Source organism: Pseudophryne corroboree (genome assembly GCF_028390025.1).
Source record: "Pseudophryne corroboree isolate aPseCor3 chromosome 10 unlocalized genomic scaffold, aPseCor3.hap2 SUPER_10_unloc_2, whole genome shotgun sequence".
Lineage (NCBI taxonomy): Eukaryota > Metazoa > Chordata > Amphibia > Anura > Myobatrachidae > Pseudophryne > Pseudophryne corroboree.
This window is the reverse complement of record NW_026967473.1, coordinates 831191-853209: the sequence shown is the minus strand read 5'-3', so window position 1 is coordinate 853209 and position 22019 is coordinate 831191. Positions and strand designations below refer to the sequence as shown.

At 49.2% G+C, this 22019-nt stretch overlaps 1 protein-coding gene across 5 annotated transcripts in view; it reads left to right on the top strand.

Moving 5' to 3' along the window:
* Positions 1 to 22019, top strand: part of MTOR (mechanistic target of rapamycin kinase) — a 634684-nt gene that overhangs the window by 95773 nt on the left and 516892 nt on the right. For all 5 annotated transcript variants that reach the window (XM_063948692.1, XM_063948690.1, XM_063948689.1 and 2 more), the window contains exons 17-20: positions 73 to 207; positions 287 to 416; positions 7401 to 7651; positions 13301 to 13321. In XM_063948692.1, coding sequence (XP_063804762.1) covers positions 73 to 207; positions 287 to 416; positions 7401 to 7651; positions 13301 to 13321 — 537 coding nt within the window. The remainder of the gene's footprint in view (positions 1 to 72; positions 208 to 286; positions 417 to 7400; positions 7652 to 13300; positions 13322 to 22019) is intronic.

The window sequence follows — 22019 nt, the reverse complement described above, 5'->3', positions numbered from 1 at the left end:
AGTGATGTGACGTCTGCTTGTCAGACCTGGGGCTGTGCCAGTAGTCTCACCCCTCCATGCTGTCTCTATTAGGTTGCCCTGTGGACTCTGGGACAGCTGGTGGCCAGCACCGGATATGTGGTGGAACCTTACAGGAAGTACCCGTCTCTGCTTGAGGTGCTGCTCAATTTCCTGAAGACTGAACAGAACCAGGGCATCCGCCGTGAGGTGAGGTCACTGCTCTGCCCAGCCTACTGTACACAGCGTGGGACGTGAGTGCGGAGATGACGAGTGTTATGTATTCCAGGCTATCCGTGTGCTGGGCCTCCTGGGGGCTTTGGATCCATACAAACACAAAGTAAATATCGGAATGATTGACCAATCCAGAGATGCTTCAGCTCTAAGTTTGTCCGAGTCTAAGACCAACCAGGATTCCGGTAAGAAAATGTCAAGGGAAAGTCTGTAAAGAGCCAGTGACCCAACAGGGGCACAGAGTGACAGCAGCCATTGTAGGGACGGAGCCTTGGTGGTGTCACTGCTCCTCGGTGGTGTCACTGCTCCTCGGTGGTGTCACTGCTCCTCGGTGGTGTCACTGCTCCTTGGTGGTGTCACTGCTCCTCGGTGGTGTCACTGCTCCTCGGTGGTGTCACTGCTCCTCGGTGGTGTCACTGCTCCTCGGTGAATCGATAGGCTGCATTAGGATGGATATTGGTATAGTCCATGGACTGTGACGGTGCTACACACCCATCAGCCATGACTGTAAAACCACTGACAGGTAAAGTGATCACTGATTATCTCGTTACAAGGACACCTGACAGTGGGCGGGATAAATTGGGCAGCATGTGATCAGTCACTTCCTGTAGTTCATGTGTTGGAAGCGGGAAATGGGCATACATAAGGAACTGAGCGACTCTGACGAGAGCCAAATTGTGATGGTTTGATGACTGGCTCTCAGAAATGGTGTGACTTCTAGGGTTTTCCCCGTAGGCAGTGGTCAGTACATACTAAAAGAGGTCCAAAGGAAGGACACCTACTGACCTGGCGACAGCGCTAGGTGCGCCCAAGGCTCACCGATGTGTGTTGTGAGCGAAGACTAGCCAGTCTGCTCCTGTAGCACAGTTATTGGATACGTTAATCCTGGCATTCGTGTGGCTGTTCCTGGCACTTACCTAATTATTGTAGCATGGCAGCGGTATTCCCCGATGGCATTGGCATCTCAGCAGGATAATGCGCCCGGCCAAACTGCTAACATTACTGAAGAATGGCGTCCGGAACATGACAAAGAGATCAAAGTGGTGACTTGGCCTCCAGTTTCCCCAGATCTCAGTATGTCTGAGCCCCTGTGGGATGTGCTGGAAGCACAAGTCCAAGCCATGGAGGCCCCACCTCACATCTTCCAGAACTTATACCATGGAGGCCCACCTCGCTTCTTACAGAACTTATACCATCTTCTGGGAACGCCTTGGTGCCAGGTACCACAGGACACCCTCAGAGGTCTTGTGATGTCCATGCCTCTATGGGTCACACCAGTTTTGGCAGCAAGAGGGGGACCCACATGATATTAGGCAAGCGGTTTAATGGTATGACTAATGAGTGTCCACTTTCTTCCTCCACCAGCTATTGCTACGTACACAGACTTTAGGAATAAAGGGTTGTCACAGTAGGACACATCAGTCGGGTTCCTCTTGTGTTGCCCTATTACCCTCCTGCTTTCATAATGCCGTGGTGCATATGTTGGAGTTTATCACGTGTTGCTTTCTGTTGCTCCACTGAGTTGTGTTTCAAGCAAAATGTCATTTCTTTTTCTCTAACGTCCTAAGTGGATGCTGGGAACTCGGAATAGCGGCTCCGCAGGAGACTGGGCACACCTAAAGAAAGCTTTAGGACTACCTGGTGTGCACTGGCTCCTCCCTCTATGACCCTCCTCCAGACCTCAGTTAGAATTTTGTGCCCGGCCGAGCTGGCTGCACACTAGGGGCTCTCCTGAGCTCTTAGAAAGAAAGTAATATTTAGGTTTTTTATTTTCAGTGAGATCTGCTGGCAACAGACTCACTGCTACGAGGGACCTAGGGGAGAGAAGCGAACCTACCTGCTTGCAGCTAGCTTGGGCTTCTAGGCTACTGGACACCATTAGCTCCAGAGGGATCGAACACAGGCCCAGCCTCGGTCGTCCGGTCCCGGAGCCGCGCCGCCGTCCCCCTAGCAGAGCCAGAAGCAAGAAGACGTTCCTGGAAATAGGCGGCAGAAGATCTTCGCCATTGCTCCCCAGGCACACCACATACTCCGGTCACTGATGGGTGCAGGGCGCTGGGGGGGGGGGGCGCCCTGGGCTGCAATATAAGTACCTTACTTGGCAAATTAACACATAATATAGCCTTTAAGACTATATATGTGTAAAATCCCCTGCCATAACTGTATAAAAAAAGCGGGAGAAGCCCACCGGAAAAGGGGCGGTGCTATCTCCCTCAGCACACTGGCGCCATTTTCCCTCACAGCTCCGCTGGAAGGATCGCTCCCCAGGCTCTCCCCTGCAGTTCCAGACTACATAGGGTAAAAAAGAGAGGGGGGGCAATCTGTGATATATAAGCAGCTATAAGGGGTAAAATCACTGTGTAGTGTGTATCCCTGTTTTATATAGCGCTCTGGTGTGTGCTGGCATACTCTCTCTCTGTCTCCCCAAAGGGCTTTGTGGGGTCCTGTCCTCAGTCAGAGCATTCCCTGTGTGTGTGCGGTGTGTCGGTACGGCTGTGTCGACATGTTTGATGAGGAGGCTTATGTGGAGGCGGAGCAGGTGCCGATAAATGTGATGTCACCCCCTGCGGGGTCGACACCTGAGTGGATGGATGTGGAAGGAATTACGCGACCGTGTCAACTCCTTACATAAAAGGTTTGACGACATATCAGATGTGGGACAGCCGGCTTCTCAGCCCGTGCCTGCCCAGACGTCTCAAAAGCCATCAGGGGCTCTAAAACGCCCGCTACCTCAGATGGCAGACACAGATACTGACTCCAGTGTCGACGATGATGAGACTAGTGTACATTCCAATAGGGCCATCCGTTACATGATTATGGCAATGAAAAATGTGTTGCACATTTCTAATATTACCCCAGGTACCACAAAAAAGGGTATTATGTTTGGGGAGAAAAAACTACCAGTGGTTTTTCCCCCTTCTGATGAATTAAATGAAGTGTGTGATGAAGCGTGGGCTTCCCCCGATAAGAAACTAGTAATTTCTAAAAAGTTACTAATGGCGTACCCTTTCCCGCCAGAGGATAGGTCACGTTGGGAGACATCCCCTAGGGTGGATAAAGCGCTCACACGCTTGTCAAAGAAGGTGACACTACCGTCTCCGGACACGGCCGCCCTAAAGGAGCCTGCTGATAGGAAGCAGGAGGCTATCCTGAAGTCTGTATATACACACTCAGGCATTATACTGAGACCAGCTATTGCTTCTGCATGGATGTGCAGTGCTGCAGCTGCGTGGTCATATTCCCTGTCAGAAAATATTGATACCTTAGACAGGGACACTATATTGCTAACCGTAGAGCATATTAAAGACGCAGTCTTATACATGAGAGATGCACAGAGGGATATTTGCCGGCTGGCATCTAAAATTAGTGCAATGTCCATTTCTGCCAGGAGAGGATTGTGGACTCGGCAGTGGACAGGAGATGCAGATTCTAAAAGGCACATGGAAGTTTTGCCTTACAAGGGTGAGGAGTTGTTTGGGGATGGTCTCTCGGACCTAGTTTCCACAGCGACAGCTGGGAAGTCAGCATTTTTACCCCATGTTCCCTCACAGCCAAAGAAAGCACCGTATTATCAGGTACAGTCCTTTCGGCCCCAGAAAGGCAAGCGGGTTAAAGGCGCGTCCTTTCTGCCCAGAGGCAGAGGTAGAGGAAAAAAGCTGCAGCATACAGCCAGTTCCCAGGAACAAAAGCCCTCCCCCGCTTCCTCTAAGTCCACCGCATGACGCTGGGGCTCCACAGGCGGAGCCAGGTACGGTAAGGGCCCGTCTCAAGAACTTCAGCGACCAGTGGGCTCGCTCATGGGTGGATCCCTGGATTCTACAAGTAGTATCTCAGGGGTACAAGCTGGAATTCGAGACGTCTCCCCCTCGCCGTTTCCTCAAATCTGCCTTGCCAACAGCTCCCCCGGACAGGGAGGCAGTGCTGGAGGCAATTCACAAGCTGTATTCGCAGCAGGTGATAGTCAAGGGTACCCCTCCTTCAACAAGGACGGGGTTACTATTCCACAATGTTTGTGGTACCGAAACCTGACGGTTCGGTGAGACCCATTTTAAATTTGAAATCCTTGAACACCTATATAAAAAGGTTCAAGTTCAAGATGGAATCGCTCAGGGCGGTTATTTCAAGCCTGGAGGAAGGGGATTACATGGTATCACTGGACATCAAGGATGCTTACCTACATGTCCCCATTTACCTTCCTCACCAGGAGTACCTCAGATTTGTGGTACAGGACTGTCATTACCAATTCCAGACGTTGCCGTTTGGTCTGTCCACGGCACCGAGGGTATTTACCAAGGTAATGGCCGAAATGATGATACTCCTTCGAAAAAAGGGAGTTTTAATTATCCCATACTTGGACGATCTCCTTATAAAGGCGAGGTCCAGGGAGCAGTTGTTGGTCGGGGTAGCACTATCTCGGGAGGTGCTACAACAGCACGGTTGGATTCTGAATATTCCAAAGTCACAGCTGGTTCCTACGACACGTCTACTGTTTCTGGGGATGGTTCTGGACACAGACCAGAAAAGGGTGTTTCTCCCGGAGGAGAAAGCCAAGGAGTTGTCATCTCTAGTCAGAAATCTCCTGAAACCAAAACAGGTATCGGTGCATCACTGCACGCGAGTCCTGGGAAAAATGGTAGCTTCCTACGAAGCAATTCCATTCGGCAGGTTCCATGCAAGAATCTTTCAGTGGGATCTGTTGGACAAGTGGTCCGGATCCCATCTTCAGATGCATCGGCTGATAACCCGGTCTCCAAGGACCAGGGTGTCTCTGCTGTGGTGGCTGCAGAGTGCTCATCTTCTAGAGGGCCGCAGATTCAGCATACAGGACTGGGTCCTGGTGACCACGGATGCCAGCCTTCGAGGCTGGGGGGCAGTCACACAGGGAAGAAACTTCCAAGGGCTATGGTCAAGCCAGGAGATTTCCCTACACATAAATATTCTGGAACTAAGGGCCATCTACAATGCCCTAAGTCAGGCAAGACCCCTGCTTCAAAACCAGCCGGTACTGATCCAGTCAGACAACATCACGGCAGTCGCCCATGTAAACCGACAGGGCGGCACGAGAAGCAGGACGGCGATGGCAGAAGCCACAAGGATTCTCCGATGGACGGAAAATCACGTGTTAGCACTGTCAGCAGTGTTCATTCCGGGAGTGGACAACTGGGAAGCAGACTTCCTCAGCAGGCACTACCTCCACCCGGGAGAGTGGGGACTTCATCCAGAAGTCTTTCAGCTGATTGTAAATTGCTGGGAACGGCCACAGGTGGACATGATGGCGTCCCGCCTCAACAAAAAGCTAGAAAGATATTGCGCCAGGTCAAGAGACCCTCAGGCAATAGCTGTGGACGCTCTAGTGACACCGTGGGTGTACCAGTCGGTTTATGTGTTCCCTCCTCTTCCTCTCATACCCAAGGTACTGAGGATAATAAGACGAAGAGGAGTAAGAACTATACTCATTGTTCCGGAATGGCCAAGAAGAGCTTGGTACCCAGAACTTCAAGAGGTGATCTCAGAGGACCCATGGCCTCTGCCGCTCAGACAGGACCTGCTACAGCAGGGGCCCTGTCTGTTCCAAGACTTACCGCGGCTGCGTTTGACGGCATGGCGGTTGAACGCCGGATCCTGAAGGAAAAGGGCATTCCGGAGGAAGTCATCCCTACGCTGATTAAAGCTAGGAAAGAAGTGACCGCAAACCATTATCACTGCATATGGCGAAAATATGTTGCGTGGTGTGAGGCCAGGAAGGCTCCAACGGAGGAATTTCAGCTGGGCCGTTTTCTGCACTTCCTACAGTCAGGGGTGACTACGGGCCTAAAATTGGGTTCCATTAAGGTCCAGATTTCGGCTCTATCGATTTTCTTCCAGAAAGAACTGGCTTCACTACCTGAAGTTCAGACATTTGTTAAGGGAGTGCTACATATTCAGCCCCCTTTTGTGCCCCCAGTGGCACCTTGGGATCTCAACGTGGTGTTGAATTTCCTAAAGTCACATTGGTTTGAACCACTTAAAACCGTGGATTTAAAATATCTCACGTGGAAAGTGGTCATGCTATTGGCCTTGGCTTCGGCCAGGCGTGTGTCAGAATTGGCGGCTTTTTCATGTAAAAGCCCTTATCTGATTTTCCATATGGATAGGGCGGAATTGAGGACTCGTCCCCAATTTCTCCCAAAGGTGGTTTCAGCTTTTCATTTGAACCAGCCTATTGTGGTGCCTGCGGCTACTCGTGACTTGGAGGATTCCAAGTTGCTGGACGTAGTCCGGGCCCTAAAAATCTATGTTTCCAGGACAGTTGGAGTCAGAAAGACTGACTCGCTATTTATCCTGCATGCACCCAACAAGTTGGGTGCGCCTGCTTCAAAGCAGACTAGTGCTCGCTGGATCTGTAGCACGATTCAACTTGCACATTCTGCGGCTGGACTGCCGCATCTTAAATCTGTAAAAGCCCATTCCACGAGGAAGGTGGGCTCTTCTTGGGCGGCTGCCCGAGGGGTCTCTGCTTTACAACTTTGCCGAGCAGCTACTTGGTCGGGGTCAAACACATTTGCTAAATTCTACAAGTTTGATACCCTGGCTGAGGAGGACCTGGAGTTCTCTCATTCGGTGCTGCAGAGTCATCCGCACTCTCCCGCCCGTTTGGGAGCTTTGGTATAATCCCCATGGTCCTTACGGAGTTCCCAGCATCCACTTAGGACGTTAGAGAAAATAAGATTTTACTCACCGGTAAATCTATTTCTCGTAGTCCGTAGTGGATGCTGGGCGCCCGTCCCAAGTGCGGATTGTCTGCAATACTTGTATATAGTTATTGGTTAACTAAAGGGTTATTGTTGAGCCATCTGTTGAGAGGCTCAGTTATATTTCATACTGTTAACTGGGTATAGTATCACGAGTTATACGGTGTGATTGGTGTGGCTGGTATGAGTCTTACCCGGGATTCCAAATCCTTTCCTTATTGTGTCAGCTCTTACGGGCACAGTATCCTAACTGAGGTCTGGAGGAGGGTCATAGAGGGAGGAGCCAGTGCACACCAGGTAGTCCTAAAGCTTTCTTTAGTTGTGCCCAGTCTCCTGCGGAGCCGCTACTCCCCATGGTCCTTACGGAGTTCCCAGCATCCACTACGGACTACGAGAAATAGATTTACCGGTGAGTAAAATCTTATTTTCTCTCTTCAGCTGATTATAGCACCAGTGAAATGCTGGTGAACATGGGGAACTTGCCCTTAGATGAGTTCTACCCTGCGGTGTCTGTGGTCACACTCATGCGGATTCTTAGGGACCAGTCGCTGTCCAACCATCACACCATGGTAGTACAAGCCATCACCTTCATCTTCAAGTCTCTAGGACTGAAATGTGTGCAGTTTCTGCCGCAGGTGATGCCGACTTTCCTGAGCGTTATCCGCTTGTGTGACAACAACGTACGAGAGGTGTGTATCTAGTATCTGGTGTCTGTATGCATTATAGCCACTTCTGCATATCTCCTCTGTTTGTGGTGATTGTATAAGGATTGTCCCCATAATGATGATTATATACATACCTGAAGGTAATCAGCACTAATTTCATATATACTAGTGTACACCAAAAATATAGTCGTCCCCTATGCCGTGATCCAATAGTCTACTAAATCTAGAACATTTGAAGCTGGCAGCATGTAGGGCAGGCAACTATTTATGGTCTTTGTGTGGGATGTGTTGTGTGTCTGTAGCTGGTCAGGGTTAGGAGATACTGTGGTTGGGAATGTGGGATGTGTTGTGTGTCTGTAGTTGGTCAGGGTTAGGAGATACTGTGGTTGGGAATGTGGGATGTGTTGTGTGTCTGTAGTTGGTCAGGGTTAGGAGATACTGTGGTTGGGAATGTGGGATGTGCTGTGTGTCTGTAGCTGGTCAGGGTTAGGAGATACTGTGGTCGGGAATGTGGGATGTGTTGTGTGTCTGTAGCTGGTCAGGGTTAGGAGATGACACAGTTGGGAATGTGGGATGTGTTGTGTGTCTGTAGTTGGTCGGGGTTAGGAGATGACACGGTTGGGAATGTGGGATGTGTTGTGTGTCTGTAGCTGGTCAGGGTTAGGAGATGACACAGTTGGGAATGTGGGATGTGTTGTGTGTCTGTAGTTGGTCGGGGTTAGGAGATACTGTGGTTGGGAATGTGGGATGTGTTGTGTCTCTGTAGTTGGTCAGGGTTAGGAGATGACACAGTTGGGAATGTGGGATGTGTTGTGTCTCTGTAGTTGGTCAGGGTTAGGAGATGACACAGTTGGGAATGTGGGATGTGTTGTGTATCTGTAGTTGGTCAGGGTTAGAAGATACTGTGGTTGGGAATGTGGGATGTGTTGTGTGTCTGTAGCTGGTCAGGGTTAGGAGATACTGTGGTTGGGAATGTGGGATGTGTTGTATGTCTGTAGTTGGTCAGGGTTAGGAGATACTGTGGTTGGGAATGTGGGATGTGTTGTGTGTCTGTAGCTGGTCAGGGTTAGGAGATGCCACGGTTGGGAATGTGGGATGTGTTGTGTGTCTGTAGTTGGTCAGGGTTAGAAGATACTGTGGTTGGGAATGTGGGATGTGTTGTGTGTCTGTAGCTGGTCAGGGTTAGGAGATACTGTGGTTGGGAATGTGGGATGTGTTGTGTGTCTGTAGCTGGTCAGGGTTAGGAGATACTGTGGTTGGGAATGTGGGATGTGTTGTGTGTCTGTAGTTGGTCAGGGTTAGGAGATACTGTGGTTGGGAATGTGGGATGTGTTGTGTGTCTGTAGCTGGTCAGGGTTAGGAGATACTGTGGTTGGGAATGTGGGATGTGTTGTGTGTCTGTAGCTGGTCAGGGTTAGGAGATACTGTGGTTGGGAATGTGGGATGTGTTGTGTGTCTGTAGCTGGTCAGGGTTAGGAGATACTGTGGTTGGGAATGTGGGATGTGTTGTGTGTCTGTAGCTGGTCAGGGTTAGGAGATACTGTGGTTGGGAATGTGGGATGTGTTGTGTGTCTGTAGTTGGTCAGGGTTAGGAGATACTGTGGTTGGGAATGTGGGATGTGTTGTGCGTCTATAGCTGGTCAGGGTTAGGAGATACTGTGGTTGGGAATGTGGGATGTGTTGTGTGTCTGTCTGTAGCTGGTCAGGGTTAGGAGATACTGTGGTTGGGAATGTGGGATGTGTTGTGTGTCTGTAGCTGGTCAGGGTTAGGAGATACTGTGGTTGGGAATGTGGGATGTGTTGTGTGTCTGTAGTTGGTCAGGGTTAGGAGATACTGTGGTTGGGAATGTGGGATGTGCTGTGTGTCTGTAGCTGGTCAGGGTTAGGAGATACTCTGGTTGGGAATGTGGGATGTGTTGTGTGTCTGTAGCTGGTCAGGGTTAGGAGATGACAGTTGGGAATGTGGGATGTGTTGTGTGTCTGTAGCTGGTCAGGGTTAGGAGATACTGTGGTTGGGAATGTGGGATGTGTTGTGTGTCTGTAGCTGGTCAGGGTTAGGAGATACTGTGGTTGGGAATGTGGGATGTGTTGTGTGTCTGTAGTTGGTCAGGGTTAGGAGATACTGTGGTTGGGGATGTGTTGTGTGTCTGTAGCTGGTCAGGAGATACTGTGGTTGGGAATGTGGGATGTGTTGTGTGTCTGTAGTTGGTCAGGGTTAGGAGATACTGTGGTTGGGGATGTGTTGTGTGTCTGTAGCTGGTCAGGGTTAGGAGATACTGTGGTTGGGAATGTGGGATGTGTTGTATGTCTGTAGTTGGTCAGGGTTAGGAGATGACACGGTTGGGAATGTGGGATGTGTTGTGTCTCTGTAGTTGGTCAGGGTTAGGAGATACTGTGGTTGGGAATGTGGGATGTGTTGTGTCTCTGTAGTTGGTCAGGGTTAGGAGATACTGTGGTTGGGGATGTGTTGTGTGTCTGTAGCTGGTCAGGGTTAGGAGATACTGTGGTTGGGAATGTGGGATGTGTTGTGTGTCTGTAGTTGGTCTTGGTTAGGAGATACTGTGGTTGGGAATGTGGGATGTGCTGTGTGTCTGTAGTTGGTCAGGGTTAGGAGATACTGTGGTTGGGAATGTGGGATGTGTTGTGTCTCTGTAGCTGGTCAGGGTTAGGAGATACTGTGGTTGGGAATGTGGGATGTGTTGTGTATCTGTAGTTGGTCAGGGTTAGGAGATACTGTGGTTGGGAATGTGGGATGTGTTGTGTGTCTGTAGTTGGTCAGGGTTAGGAGATACTGTGGTTGGGAATGTGGGATGTGCTGTGTGTCTGTAGTTGGTCAGGGTTAGGAGATACTGTGGTTGGGAATGTGGGATGTGTTGTGTGTCTGTAGCTGGTCATGGTTAGGAGATACTGTGGTTGGGAATGTGGGATGTGTTGTGTCTCTGTAGTTGGTCATGGTTAGGAGATACTGTGGTTGGGAATGTGGGATGTGTTGTGTGTCTGTAGTTGGTCAGGGTTAGGAGATACTGTGGTTGGGAATGTGGGATGTGTTGGGTCTCTGTAGTTGGTCAGGGTTAGGAGATACTGTGGTTGGGAATGTGGGATGTGTTGTGTGTCTGTAGTTGGTCAGGGTTAGGAGATACTGTGGTTGGGAATGTGGGATGTGTTGTGTGTCTGTAGTTGGTCAGGGTTAGGAGATACTGTGGTTGGGAATGTGGGATGTGTTGTGTCTCTGTAGTTGGTCAGGGTTAGGAGATGACACGGTTGGGAATGTGGGATGTGTTGTGTCTCTGTAGTTGGTCAGGGTTAGGAGATACTGTGGTTGGGAATGTGGGATGTGTTGTGTCTCTGTAGTTGGTCAGGGTTAGGAGATGACACGGTTGGGAATGTGGGATGTGTTGTGTTTCTGTAGCTGGTCAGGGTTAGGAGAGGACACGGTTGGGAATGTGGGATGTGTTGTGTGTCTGTAGTTGGTCAGGGTTAGGAGATACTGTGGTTGGGAATGTGGGATGTGTTGTGTGTCTGTAGTTGGTCAGGGTTAGGAGATACTGTGGTTGGGAATGTGGGATGTGTTGTGTCTCTGTAGTTGGTCGGGGTTAGGAGATACTGTGGTTGGGAATGTGGGATGTGTTGTGTGTCTGTAGTTGGTCAGGGTTAGGAGATGACACAGTTGGGAATGTGGGATGTGTTGTGCGTCTGTAGTTGGTCAGGGTTAGGAGATGACACAGTTGGGAATGTGGGATGTGTTGTGTCTCTGTAGTTGGTCAGGGTTAGGAGATACTGTGGTTGGGAATGTGGGATGTGTTGTGTCTCTGTAGTTGGTCAGGCTTAGGAGATACTGTGGTTGGGAATGTGGGATGTGTTGTGTGTCTGTAGCTGGTCAGGGTTAGGAGATACTGTGGTTGGGAATGTGGGATGTGTTGTGTGTCTGTAGCTGGTCAGGGTTAGGAGATACTGTGGTTGGGAATGTGGGATGTGTTGTGTGTCTGTAGTTGGTCAGGGTTAGGAGATGACAGTTGGGAATGTGGGATGTGTTGTGTGTCTGTAGTTGGTCAGGGTTAGGAGATGACAGTTGGGAATGTGGGATGTGTTGTGTCTCTGTAGTTGGTCGGGGTTAGGAGATACTGTGGTTGGGAATGTGGGATGTGTTGTGTGTCTGTAGTTGGTCAGGGTTAGGAGATGACACAGTTGGGAATGTGGGATGTGTTGTGTCTCTGTAGTTGGTCAGGGTTAGGCGATACTGTGGTTGGGAATGTGGGATGTGTTGTGTCTCTGTAGTTGGTCGGGGTTAGGAGATACTGTGGTTGGGAATGTGGGATGTGTTGTGTGTCTGTAGTTGGTCAGGGTTAGGAGATGACACAGTTGGGAATGTGGGATGTGTTGTGTGTCTGTAGTTGGTCAGGGTTAGGAGATGACACAGTTGGGAATGTGGGATGTGTTGTGTCTCTGTAGTTGGTCAGGGTTAGGAGATACTGTGGTTGGGAATGTGGGATGTGTTGTGTGTCTGTAGCTGGTCAGGGTTAGGAGATACTGTGGTTGGGAATGTGGGATGTGTTGTGTGTCTGTAGTTGGTCAGGGTTAGGAGATACTGTGGTTGGGAATGTGGGATGTGTTGTGTCTCTGTAGTTGGTCAGGGTTAGGAGATACTGTGGTTGGGAATGTGGGATGTGTTGTGTCTCTGTAGCTGGTCAGGGTTAGGAGATATTGTGGTTGGGAATGTGGGATGTGTTGTGTGTCTGTAGCTGGTCAGGGTTAGGAGATGCCACGGTTGGGAATGTGGGATGTGTTGTGTGTCTGTAGCTGGTCAGGGTTAGGAGATACTGTGGTTGGGAATGTGGGATGTGTTGTGTGTCTGTAGTTGGTTAGGAGATACTGTGGTTGGGAATGTGGGATTTGTTGTGTGTCTGTAGTTGGTCAGGGTTAGGAGATACTGTGGTTGGGAATGTGGGATTTGTTGTGTCTCTGTAGTTGGTCAGGGTTAGGAGATACTGTGGTTGGGAATGTGGGATGTGTTGTGTGTCTGTAGTTGGTCAGGGTTAGGAGATACTGTGGTTGGGAATGTGGGATGTGTTGTGTGTCTGTAGCTGGTCAGGGTTAGGAGATGACATGGTTGGGAATGTGGGATGTGTTGTGTGTCTGTAGCTGGTCAGGGTTAGGAGATGACACGGTTGGGAATGTGGGATGTGTTGTGTGTCTGTAGCTGATCAGGGTTAGGAGATACTGTGGTTGGGAATGTGGGATGTGTTGTGTGTCTGTAGCTGGTCAGGGTTAGGAGATACTGTGGTTGGGAATGTGGGATGTGTTGTGTGTCTGTAGCTGGTCAGGGTTAGGAGATGACACAGTTGGGAATGTGGGATGTGCTGTGTGTCTGTAGCTGGTCAGGGTTAGGAGATGCCACGGTTGGGAATGTGGGATGTGTTGTGTCTCTGTAGCTGGTCAGGGTTAGGAGATGACATGGTTGGGAATGTGGGATGTGTTGTGTGTCTGTAGCTGGTCAGGGTCAGGAGATACTGTGGTTGGGAATGTGGGATGTGTTGTGTGTCTGTAGTTGGTCAGGGTTAGGAGATACTGTGGTTGGGAATGTGGGATGTGTTGTGTCTCTGTATTTGGTCAGGGTTAGGAGATGCCACGGTTGGGAATAATTGTATCGATTTTTCTTTCTCTTTTCCTCCACAGTCTCATCAACCTTCTCCTCAAGTAAGTCCTGAAGAAACACCAGTGTTCTACGATGTGCAATAGTGATGGCACTTCTACTTAATGGATGTTCTAGAAATAATAACTCTTAGGACTTTTCTTCTGTACATTGTGTTGATGAGTGACAGTGTAGGATTGATGTTTAGACTTGGTGTAAGGAGCGCGGTCATTAGAACAATTGTCATTACAGAAGAATAGAGGACATTAAGCTGCAGGTGATGTCTGCACATTATGCCAGTGATGTAGATGGATCAGACATGTCTGTGGGGTGGATCATTGTGGGAGCTGTTGGCGCTTGCAGTGATCTTAGAGAATGGGGGACAAGAGGCACATTAGTGGTTCCCAAACTCTGTCCTCAAGGAGCACTGACAGGCCAGGTTACAAGTATTTCTCCTACACTACTTCATGGCAGCCCTTACTCTTGGGATTGTATCCCATTCCTAAACTTAGACAGGGAATCCTCTCAACACTTTAGGACCACCCGCCTTGGGTATATAGCCCTGCTCCTCCCCTTCCTCCATTAGTCTTTTTCCTGTCTCCTAGCTTGACAGGGGATTATGTGTTTGGTTTTTGAGAACGTTTTACCTCTATTCCCAGTAATACGCCTCTGTGTAGCCGTACTGGAAGAGGGTGGCTCCCTGGAGAAGGCAGAGTGTGCTTGGGGCGGTTGTAAGTCCCCGCTGTTCAGCTTAAGGTGTCCGCCCGCTGTTTTGCTGCTGGTCCCTCTCCCTAGTGCCGCTGTCTGAAGCCGTCTCCCCGGGTGCTTTGCTCCGCTTGCCGCAGCGCCTGTATCTCCGGCGAGACCGGAAGTGCGGGTGGCCGGAAGGGCAGCGGGGCGAAGGGGAAGTGCGGCTGGCGGGCGGAAGCGCTGTGAGAGACAGCGTGCGGCGGTTGGCGGGCGGAAGTGCTGGGGCGGCCGTCCTGTAGCTGGGACGGTCTGCTTAGCGCCGCTCTCTATGATTCTTTTGGAGCTTAAATATGGCGCTGCACACTAGGAGTGAGAGTCTCCTATGAGCTGGGCAGGTGTATGCTTACCAGCAGGATGGATAGAGAGCCTTCTCCCCATAAGCCGATGAGTGCCCGGAAGAGTGTGTCTCCTCCTAAGAAGAGGCTATGCAAGAAGAGGCATATGGATATACAGTGTGCAGCATGTGATAAGATCTTTTCTTCTACTGAGAATGTGAAGTTCTGTGAGGACTGTATACAGAGTGACATTCAGCAGGCCAGTCAAACCAGTCAGATTCAGCAATTGAAGGACTGGATGAAGAGGTCTTTTGTTACGAGAGAACAGCTGGCTGATTTGCAGGGAAATAAGAGGTCTAGATCCCTGGCTAGTATTGACTCTCAGGACGAGTCAGCCTCTTTGTATGCTGATTATCAGTTTTCCTCTAGTTCTGGGTCAGAAGAGAAGGAGGAAGTTAGAGAGTTTAATTTGGATCTCATTGACAGTCTCTTAAAGAATATATTTAAGACCATGAACTATAGGCAAAAGGATAAAGGAGATGAAGATAAGGATGTTTTGTTTGGAGATAAGTCCAAAAGGAGCAGATACTTTCCGGTTCACAGAGCATTGAAGGATGTAGTGTCTAAGGAGTGGCAAAACATAGATAAGAGACTTGGAAGTATTAAACGAGTGGATCGGATGTTTCCAGTAGAAGATGAGCAATTTCTGGGCTGGTGCACAGTGCCTAAGATTGATGCGGCAGTGGCAGAAATGGTGTCTAAAACTACGATTCTGTTAGAGGACGGAGCTGTCCTTAAGGATGGCATGGATAAGCGTATGGAGAGTGCGCTAAAAAAATTACATATGTCCTCGGCAGTATCCTTAAGGTCCGGTGTGGCTGTTGCATCTGTTTCCAGAGCTTTGAGAGTTTGGGGATCAGTGTTGTCCACAGATATTGAAGAGAAAATCTCAAGGCAATATTTGCAGAGAAGCCTGGGTATTATGCTCAAGGGCATAGAGTATCTGTGCGAAGCTTCTTTGGATGTGTTAGATTTCGCAGCGAAATCCATGGCGGCAGGTGTTATGGCTAGAAGAGCTTTGTGGCTTAGATCATGGTCGGCGGATATGCATTCCAAGAACCGGTTGGTGTCATTACCGTATGAGGGTTCCCTATTATTTGGAAATAAGCTTGAGGCTATTATACAAAAGATGTCAGGGGGTAAGTCAGCGAGGCTGCCTCAGGACAAGAGGAATAAATTTCCGTTTCCTTCTTCTAAGCAACAATTTAAGGAAGCGAGAAGTTATAGGCCGGGGCGAGCTTATATGGGAAGGTATTCCTCGGGGACGAATAGGCAGTCCTTTCGCCAGGCCTATAGGAGAGGTGGACGAAGACAATGACTGTCGCGGAGTTCTGGTATCCTTTCCGGTGGGAGCCAGGCTCCAGAAGTTTGCCAGTCTCTGGCAGTATTCAATTCAGGACACTTGGGTACTGGATGTGATATCTCAGGGATACCGGATAGAGTTTTCCGAAGTTCCAAAGAGGGACAAATTTGTGAGTTCAAGAAGCCCAGCTGCGAGTCTGGAACTAAAGGCTCTGGAAGACAGTTTGGAAAAATTGATCCAGGTGAATGCGGTAGAGCCTGTTCCGCCTTCAGAAAGAAAGAGGGGATTTTATTCCAGAATTTTTCTGATAAGAAAGGCGTCGGGAGATTTCAGAACGATACTAGATCTCAGACAGCTCAACGATTATGTAAAGACGATAAAATTTCGTATGGAGACGATGAAATCCATTCTGTCAGGGGTAAGGAAGGAGGATTTCCTAGCGTCCATAGACCTAGAGGATGCTTACTTTCATGTGCCGGTACACACACGGCACAGAAGATACCTGAGGTTTTCGGTCATGGGCAAGCATTTTCAGTTCACATGCCTCCCTTTCGGTCTGAAGTCGTCTCCAAGGATATTTACCAAGGTGCTGTCGGCACTGGTAACCGTAATAAGAGGTCAAAGAATTGCAATTTGGGCATATCTAGACGATCTACTAGTGTGCGGAGAGTCAAAACAGGAAGTAAAGATGGCGTTAGAAGTGACGCTGCAGATCCTACAAGAACATGGCTGGTTAATAAATTGGAAGAAAAGTCAACTAGAACCAAGACAAGAAATTCAGTTTCTCGGAGTACAGGTGGATACTGCCAATTATACAATAGGTCTTTCAGAAGAAAGATGCTCGAAGATTCGGAGTCTGGCTTCTTTGCTAAGGGAATGCAACAGTGTGACTCTGCGTCAGGGGATGAGTCTTTTGGGTATGATGGCCTCCTCCATAGACGTGGTCCCGTGGGCGAGATGGCGGATGAGGGGCCTTCAGCTAGAGATACTAGGCTATTGTCGGAGACGTTATTCCCTGAATCATCGCATAGGGTTAAGTCAAGGGGCAAAACGTTCTCTAGACTGGTGGATGGAAACAGAACTGGTCGACAGGAAGACGACTCTGTCGGATCGTCACTTCCTCATTCTAACAACAGATGCAAGTGCAGTCGGTTGGGGGGCGCACCTGTTGCAACAGAACTGCCAAGGAAGGTGGAACCACCAGGAGAGAAGATTATCCTCAAACCACAGGGAAATGAGAGCTGTATGGAAGGCGATGAAATATTTCCAGAAGCAGTTACAGGGGAAACATCTCAGGATATTTTCAGACAATGTAGCAGTGGTAGCCTATCTCAATCGGCAAGGAGGCACCAGAAGTCATGTATTAATGGAAGAGGTGTCAAACATACTTCATTGGGCGGAACGTCATCTAGAATCCCTATCAGCACTACATGTTCCCGGAGTAGACAATTACGTGGCAGATTTCCTCAGCAGACAAGAGGTGTTACCAGGAGAGTGGGAATTGAACAACGCAGTGTTCAATCAGATTGTACAAAGGTTCGGCCAGCCACAGGTGGATCTGATGGCCACACACATCAATACGAAGGTTCCTCTGTTCTTCTCCCGATATCATCTCCCAGGATCAAGCGGGGTGGATGTCTTCTCTCTCCCATGGGGGTTCAGACTAGCATATGTTTTTCCTCCGTTTCCAATGATTGCACGTATTCTAAGGAAGATCAGAGAAGAGAGGGCGCAGGTCATAATAGTTCTTCCATATTGGCCAAAGAGAGCGTGGTTTCCTTCAGTACTGAGGATGGCAGCAGGGGAACCTTTGACGTTGCCGCTAATAACGGATCTGTTGCATCAGGGTCCATTGCTGCACCCGAATTTGCGACAACTGCATTTGACGGCATGGAAATTGAACGGCAATTATTGAGAGATAAAGGGTTGTCTGAGCAAGTTGTTAATTTGCTGATTCAGTCGAGAAAGAAGGTATCCTCTAAGATCTACTATAGAGTCTGGAAAACTTTCATTTCCTGGTCGGGCTCAAAATTTAACCCACAGGAAGCAGAGACATCGCAGGTCCTTCAATTCTTGTTTGATGGATTTGAGAAGGGGCTGGCGGTATCTACCATCAAGGTCCAGATAGCAGCACTGAGTGTCCTATTGGAGAGAAGATTATCTGATGAGAGCTTAGTGAGGAAGTTCTGTCAGGCAATTAAAAGGATAAGACCTCGCTTCAGGTCGGTGGTCGCTCCGTGGGATCTGAATTTAGTTTTAAATTCATTAATGTTGTCTCCGTTTGAGCCATTGCAGGACGTCTCAGTTAAATTTCTAACTTGGAAAGTAGTGTTCCTGGTAGCCATTACGTCAGCCAGAAGAGTTGGAGAGCTACAGGCCCTGTGGTCAGAGGAGCCCTACCTTAATTTCCTTCCGGGTAGACTTGTTTTAAGGACTAATCCAGATTTTTTGCCTAAGGTGGTGTCAGATTTCCATTTGAATCAAGACATCGTGTTACCATCATTCTACCCACAGCCGCAGAATGAGGAGGAGAAGAGAATGCATAGTTTGGATCTAATCAGAGCAATTTCAGTGTATCTGGATAGAGTGAAAGAGTTCCGTAAGACGAAACACCTGTTTGTGTTATATTCAGGTGCAAGGAAGGGTGAGAAACCTACGAAACAGACCATCTCCAGATGGATCACAGAACTCCTGGCGTTTATTTACAAACAGAATGGTCAAGAGGTTCCGGAGCAGCTAAAGGCACACTCTACCAGGGCCATGGCAGCTTCCTGGGCTAAGAAGGCAAGGCTTTCGGCGAAGGATATATGTGCAGCAGCCACATGGTCTTCTATGCATACATTCTCCAGTCATTATGCGGTGGATGTTATGGAGGCACACTTTGGGAAACGTGTCTTTGATGCAGCATTGAATTAAACAAATTATAGTTTTCAGCATTGACAAGATGTCTGTGGTATTTTTTATTGCCCTCCCTATATTGAGTGTTGGTATATCCCAAGAGTAAGGGCTGCCATGAAGTAGTGTAGGAGAAAAAAGCAAATTATACTTACCGATAATTTTATTTCTCCGAGGTACTTCATGGCAGCCTACAATATACCCTCCCTTAGTGAAGTTTAAATATAGTCTGGTCACAGGAGACACTCAAAAGACTAATGGAGGAAGGGGAGGAGCAGGGCTATATACCCAAGGTGGGTGGTCCTAAAGTGTTGAGAGGATTCCTTCTAAGTTTAGGAATGGGATACAATCCCAAGAGTAAGGGCTGCCATGAAGTACCCCGGAGAAATGAAATTATCGGTAAGTATAATTTGCTTTTTTCTCTGACGTCCTAGTGGATGCTGGGAACTCCGTAAGGACCATGGGGAATAGACGGGCTCCGCAGGAGACTGGGCACTCTAAAAGAAAGATTAGGTACTATCTGGTGTGCACTGGCTCCTCCCTCTATGCCCCTCCTCCAGACCTCAGTTAGATTTCTGTGCCCGGCCGAGCTGGATGCACACTAGGGGCTATCCTGAGCTCCTAGAAAGAAAGTATATTTTAGGTTTTTTATTTTACAGTGAGATCTGCTGGCAACAGGCTCACTGCAACGAGGGACTAAGGGGAGAAGAAGCGAACCTACCTAACTGGTGGTAGCTTGGGCTTCTTAGGCTACTGGACACCATTAGCTCCAGAGGGATCGACCGCATGGAACTGGCCTTGGTGTTCGGTCCCGGAGCTGCGCCGCCGTCCCCCTTACAGAGCCAGAAGCAAGAAGTGTTCCGGAAAATCGGCGGCAGAAGACATCAGTCTTCACCAAGGTAGGGCACAGCACTGCAGCTGTGCGCCATTGCTCCTCATACACACTTCACACTCCGGTCACTGAGGGTGCAGGGCGCTGGGGGGGGCGCCCTGAGGGCAATATAAACACCTTGGCTGGCATATCATCACAATATATAGTCCCAGGGCTATATATGTGATAAATACCCCTGCCAGAATCCATTAAAAAGCGGGAGAAAAGTCAGCGAAAAAGGGGCGGAGCTATCTCCCTCAGCACACTAGCGCCATTTCTCCCTCACAGCTCCGCTGGAAGGATCGCTCCCTGGCTCTCCCCTGCAGTCTGCACTACAGAAAAGGGTAAAAAAGAGAGGGGGGGCACTAAATTTAGGCGCAGTAAATATAATAGCAGCTGTAGGGGACATAATTCAGTTAGTCCCTGCATTATATAGCGCTCTGGTGTGTGCTGGCATACTCTCTCTCTGTCTCCCCAAAGGGCTTTGTGGGGTCCTGTCCTCTGTTAGAGCATTCCCTGTGTGTGTGCGGTGTGTCGGTACGGCTGTGTCGACATGTTTGATGAGGAAAATTATGTGGAGGCGGAGCAGATGCCTATAGAAGTGATGTCACCCCCTGCGGTGCAGACACCTGAGTGGATGGTCTTATGGAAGGAATTACGTGCAAGTGTCGACTCCTTACACAAAAAATTTGACGACATGCCAAATGCGGGACAGCCGGCTTCTCAGCTCGTGCCTGCCCAGGCGTCTCAAAGGCCATCAGGGGCTCTAAAACGCCCGCTACCTCAGATGGCAGACGCAGATGTCGACACGGATACTGATACCAGTGTCGACGACGATGAGTCTAATCTAATGTCCACTAAGGCCATTCGTTGCATGATTGAGGCAATGAAAGAGGTGTTACACATTTCTGATATAAACCCAGGTACCACTAAAAAGGGTGTTATGTTTGGGGAGAAAAAACTACCCGTAGTTTTTCCCCCATCGGAAGAATTAAATGAAGTGTGTGAAGAAGCGTGGGCTTTCCCCGATAAAAGATTGGTAATCTCTAAAAAGTTACTAATGGCGTTCCCTTTCCCGCCAGAGGATAGGGCACGTTGGGAAACACCTCCTAGGGTGGATAAAGCGCTCACGCGTTTGTCAAAAAAGGTGGCACTACCGTCTCCGGATACGGCCGCCCTAAAGGAGCCTGCTGATAGAAAGCAGGAGGCGATCCTGAAGTCTGTATATACACACTCAGGCATTATACTGAGACCAGCGATTGCTTCAGCGTGGATGTGCAGTGCTGCAGCTGCGTGGTCCGATTCCCTGTCGGAAAATATTGACACCCTAGACAGGGACACTATTCTGCTAACCGTAGAGCATATAAAAGACTCAGTCTTATACATGAGAGATGCACAGAGGGAGATCTGCCGGCTGGCATCAAAAATAAGTGCACTGTCCATCTCTGCTAGGAGAGGCTTATGGACTCGGCAGTGGACAGGGGATGCAGATTCGAAAAGGCACATGGAAGTTTTGCCTTATAAGGGTGAGGAGTTATTCGGGGATGGTCTCTCAGACCTAGTTTCCACAGCAACAGCTGGGAAGTCAGCATTTTTGCCCCATGTTCCCTCACACCCTAAGAAAGCGCCGTATTATCAGGTACAGTCCTTTCGACCCCAGAAAGACAGGCGGGGAAAAGGCGGGTCCTTTCTGTCCAGAGGCAGAGGTAGGGGAAAAAAGCTGCAACAAACAGCAGGTTCCCAGGAACAAAAGTCCTCCCCCGCTTCTTCCAAGTCCGCCGCATGACGGTGGGGCTCCACAGGCGGAGCCAGGTACGGTGGGGGGCCGCCTCAAAAATTTCAGCGATCAGTGGGCTCGCTCAAAGGTGGATCCCTGGATCCTTCAGGTAGTATCTCAGGGGTACAAGCTGGAATTCGAGGCGTCTTCCCCCCCGCCGTTTCCTCAAATCTGCCTTGCCGACAACTCTCTCGGGCAGGGAGGCTGTGCTAGAGGCAATTCACAAGCTGTATTCCCAGCAGGTGATAGTCAAGGTGCCCCTACTTCAACAAGGACGGGGTTACTATTCCACTCTGTTTGTGGTACCGAAACCGGACGGTTCGGTGAGACCCATTTTAAATTTGAAATCCTTGAACACATACATAAAAAATTCAAGTTCAAGATGGAATCGCTCAGGGCGGTTATTGTAAGCCTGGAGGAGGGGTATTACATGGTATCCCTGGACATCAAGGATGCTTACCTACATGTCCCCATTTACCTTCCTCACCAGGAGTACCTCAGATTTGTGGTACAGGATTGCCATTACCAATTCCAAACACTGCCGTTTGGACTGTCCAAGGCACCGAGGGTCTTTACCAAGGTAATGGCAGAAATGATGATACTCCTTCGAAAAAAGGGAGTTTTAATTATCCCGTACTTGGACGATCTCCTTATAAAGGCGAGGTCCAAGGAACAGTTGTGGGTCGGAGTAGCACTATCTCGGGAAGTGCTACAACAGCACGGATGGATTCTAAACATTCCAAAGTCACAGCTGGTTCCTACCACACGCCTACTGTTCCTGGGGATGGTTCTGGACACAGAACAGAAAAAAGTGTTTCTCCCGCAGGAAAAA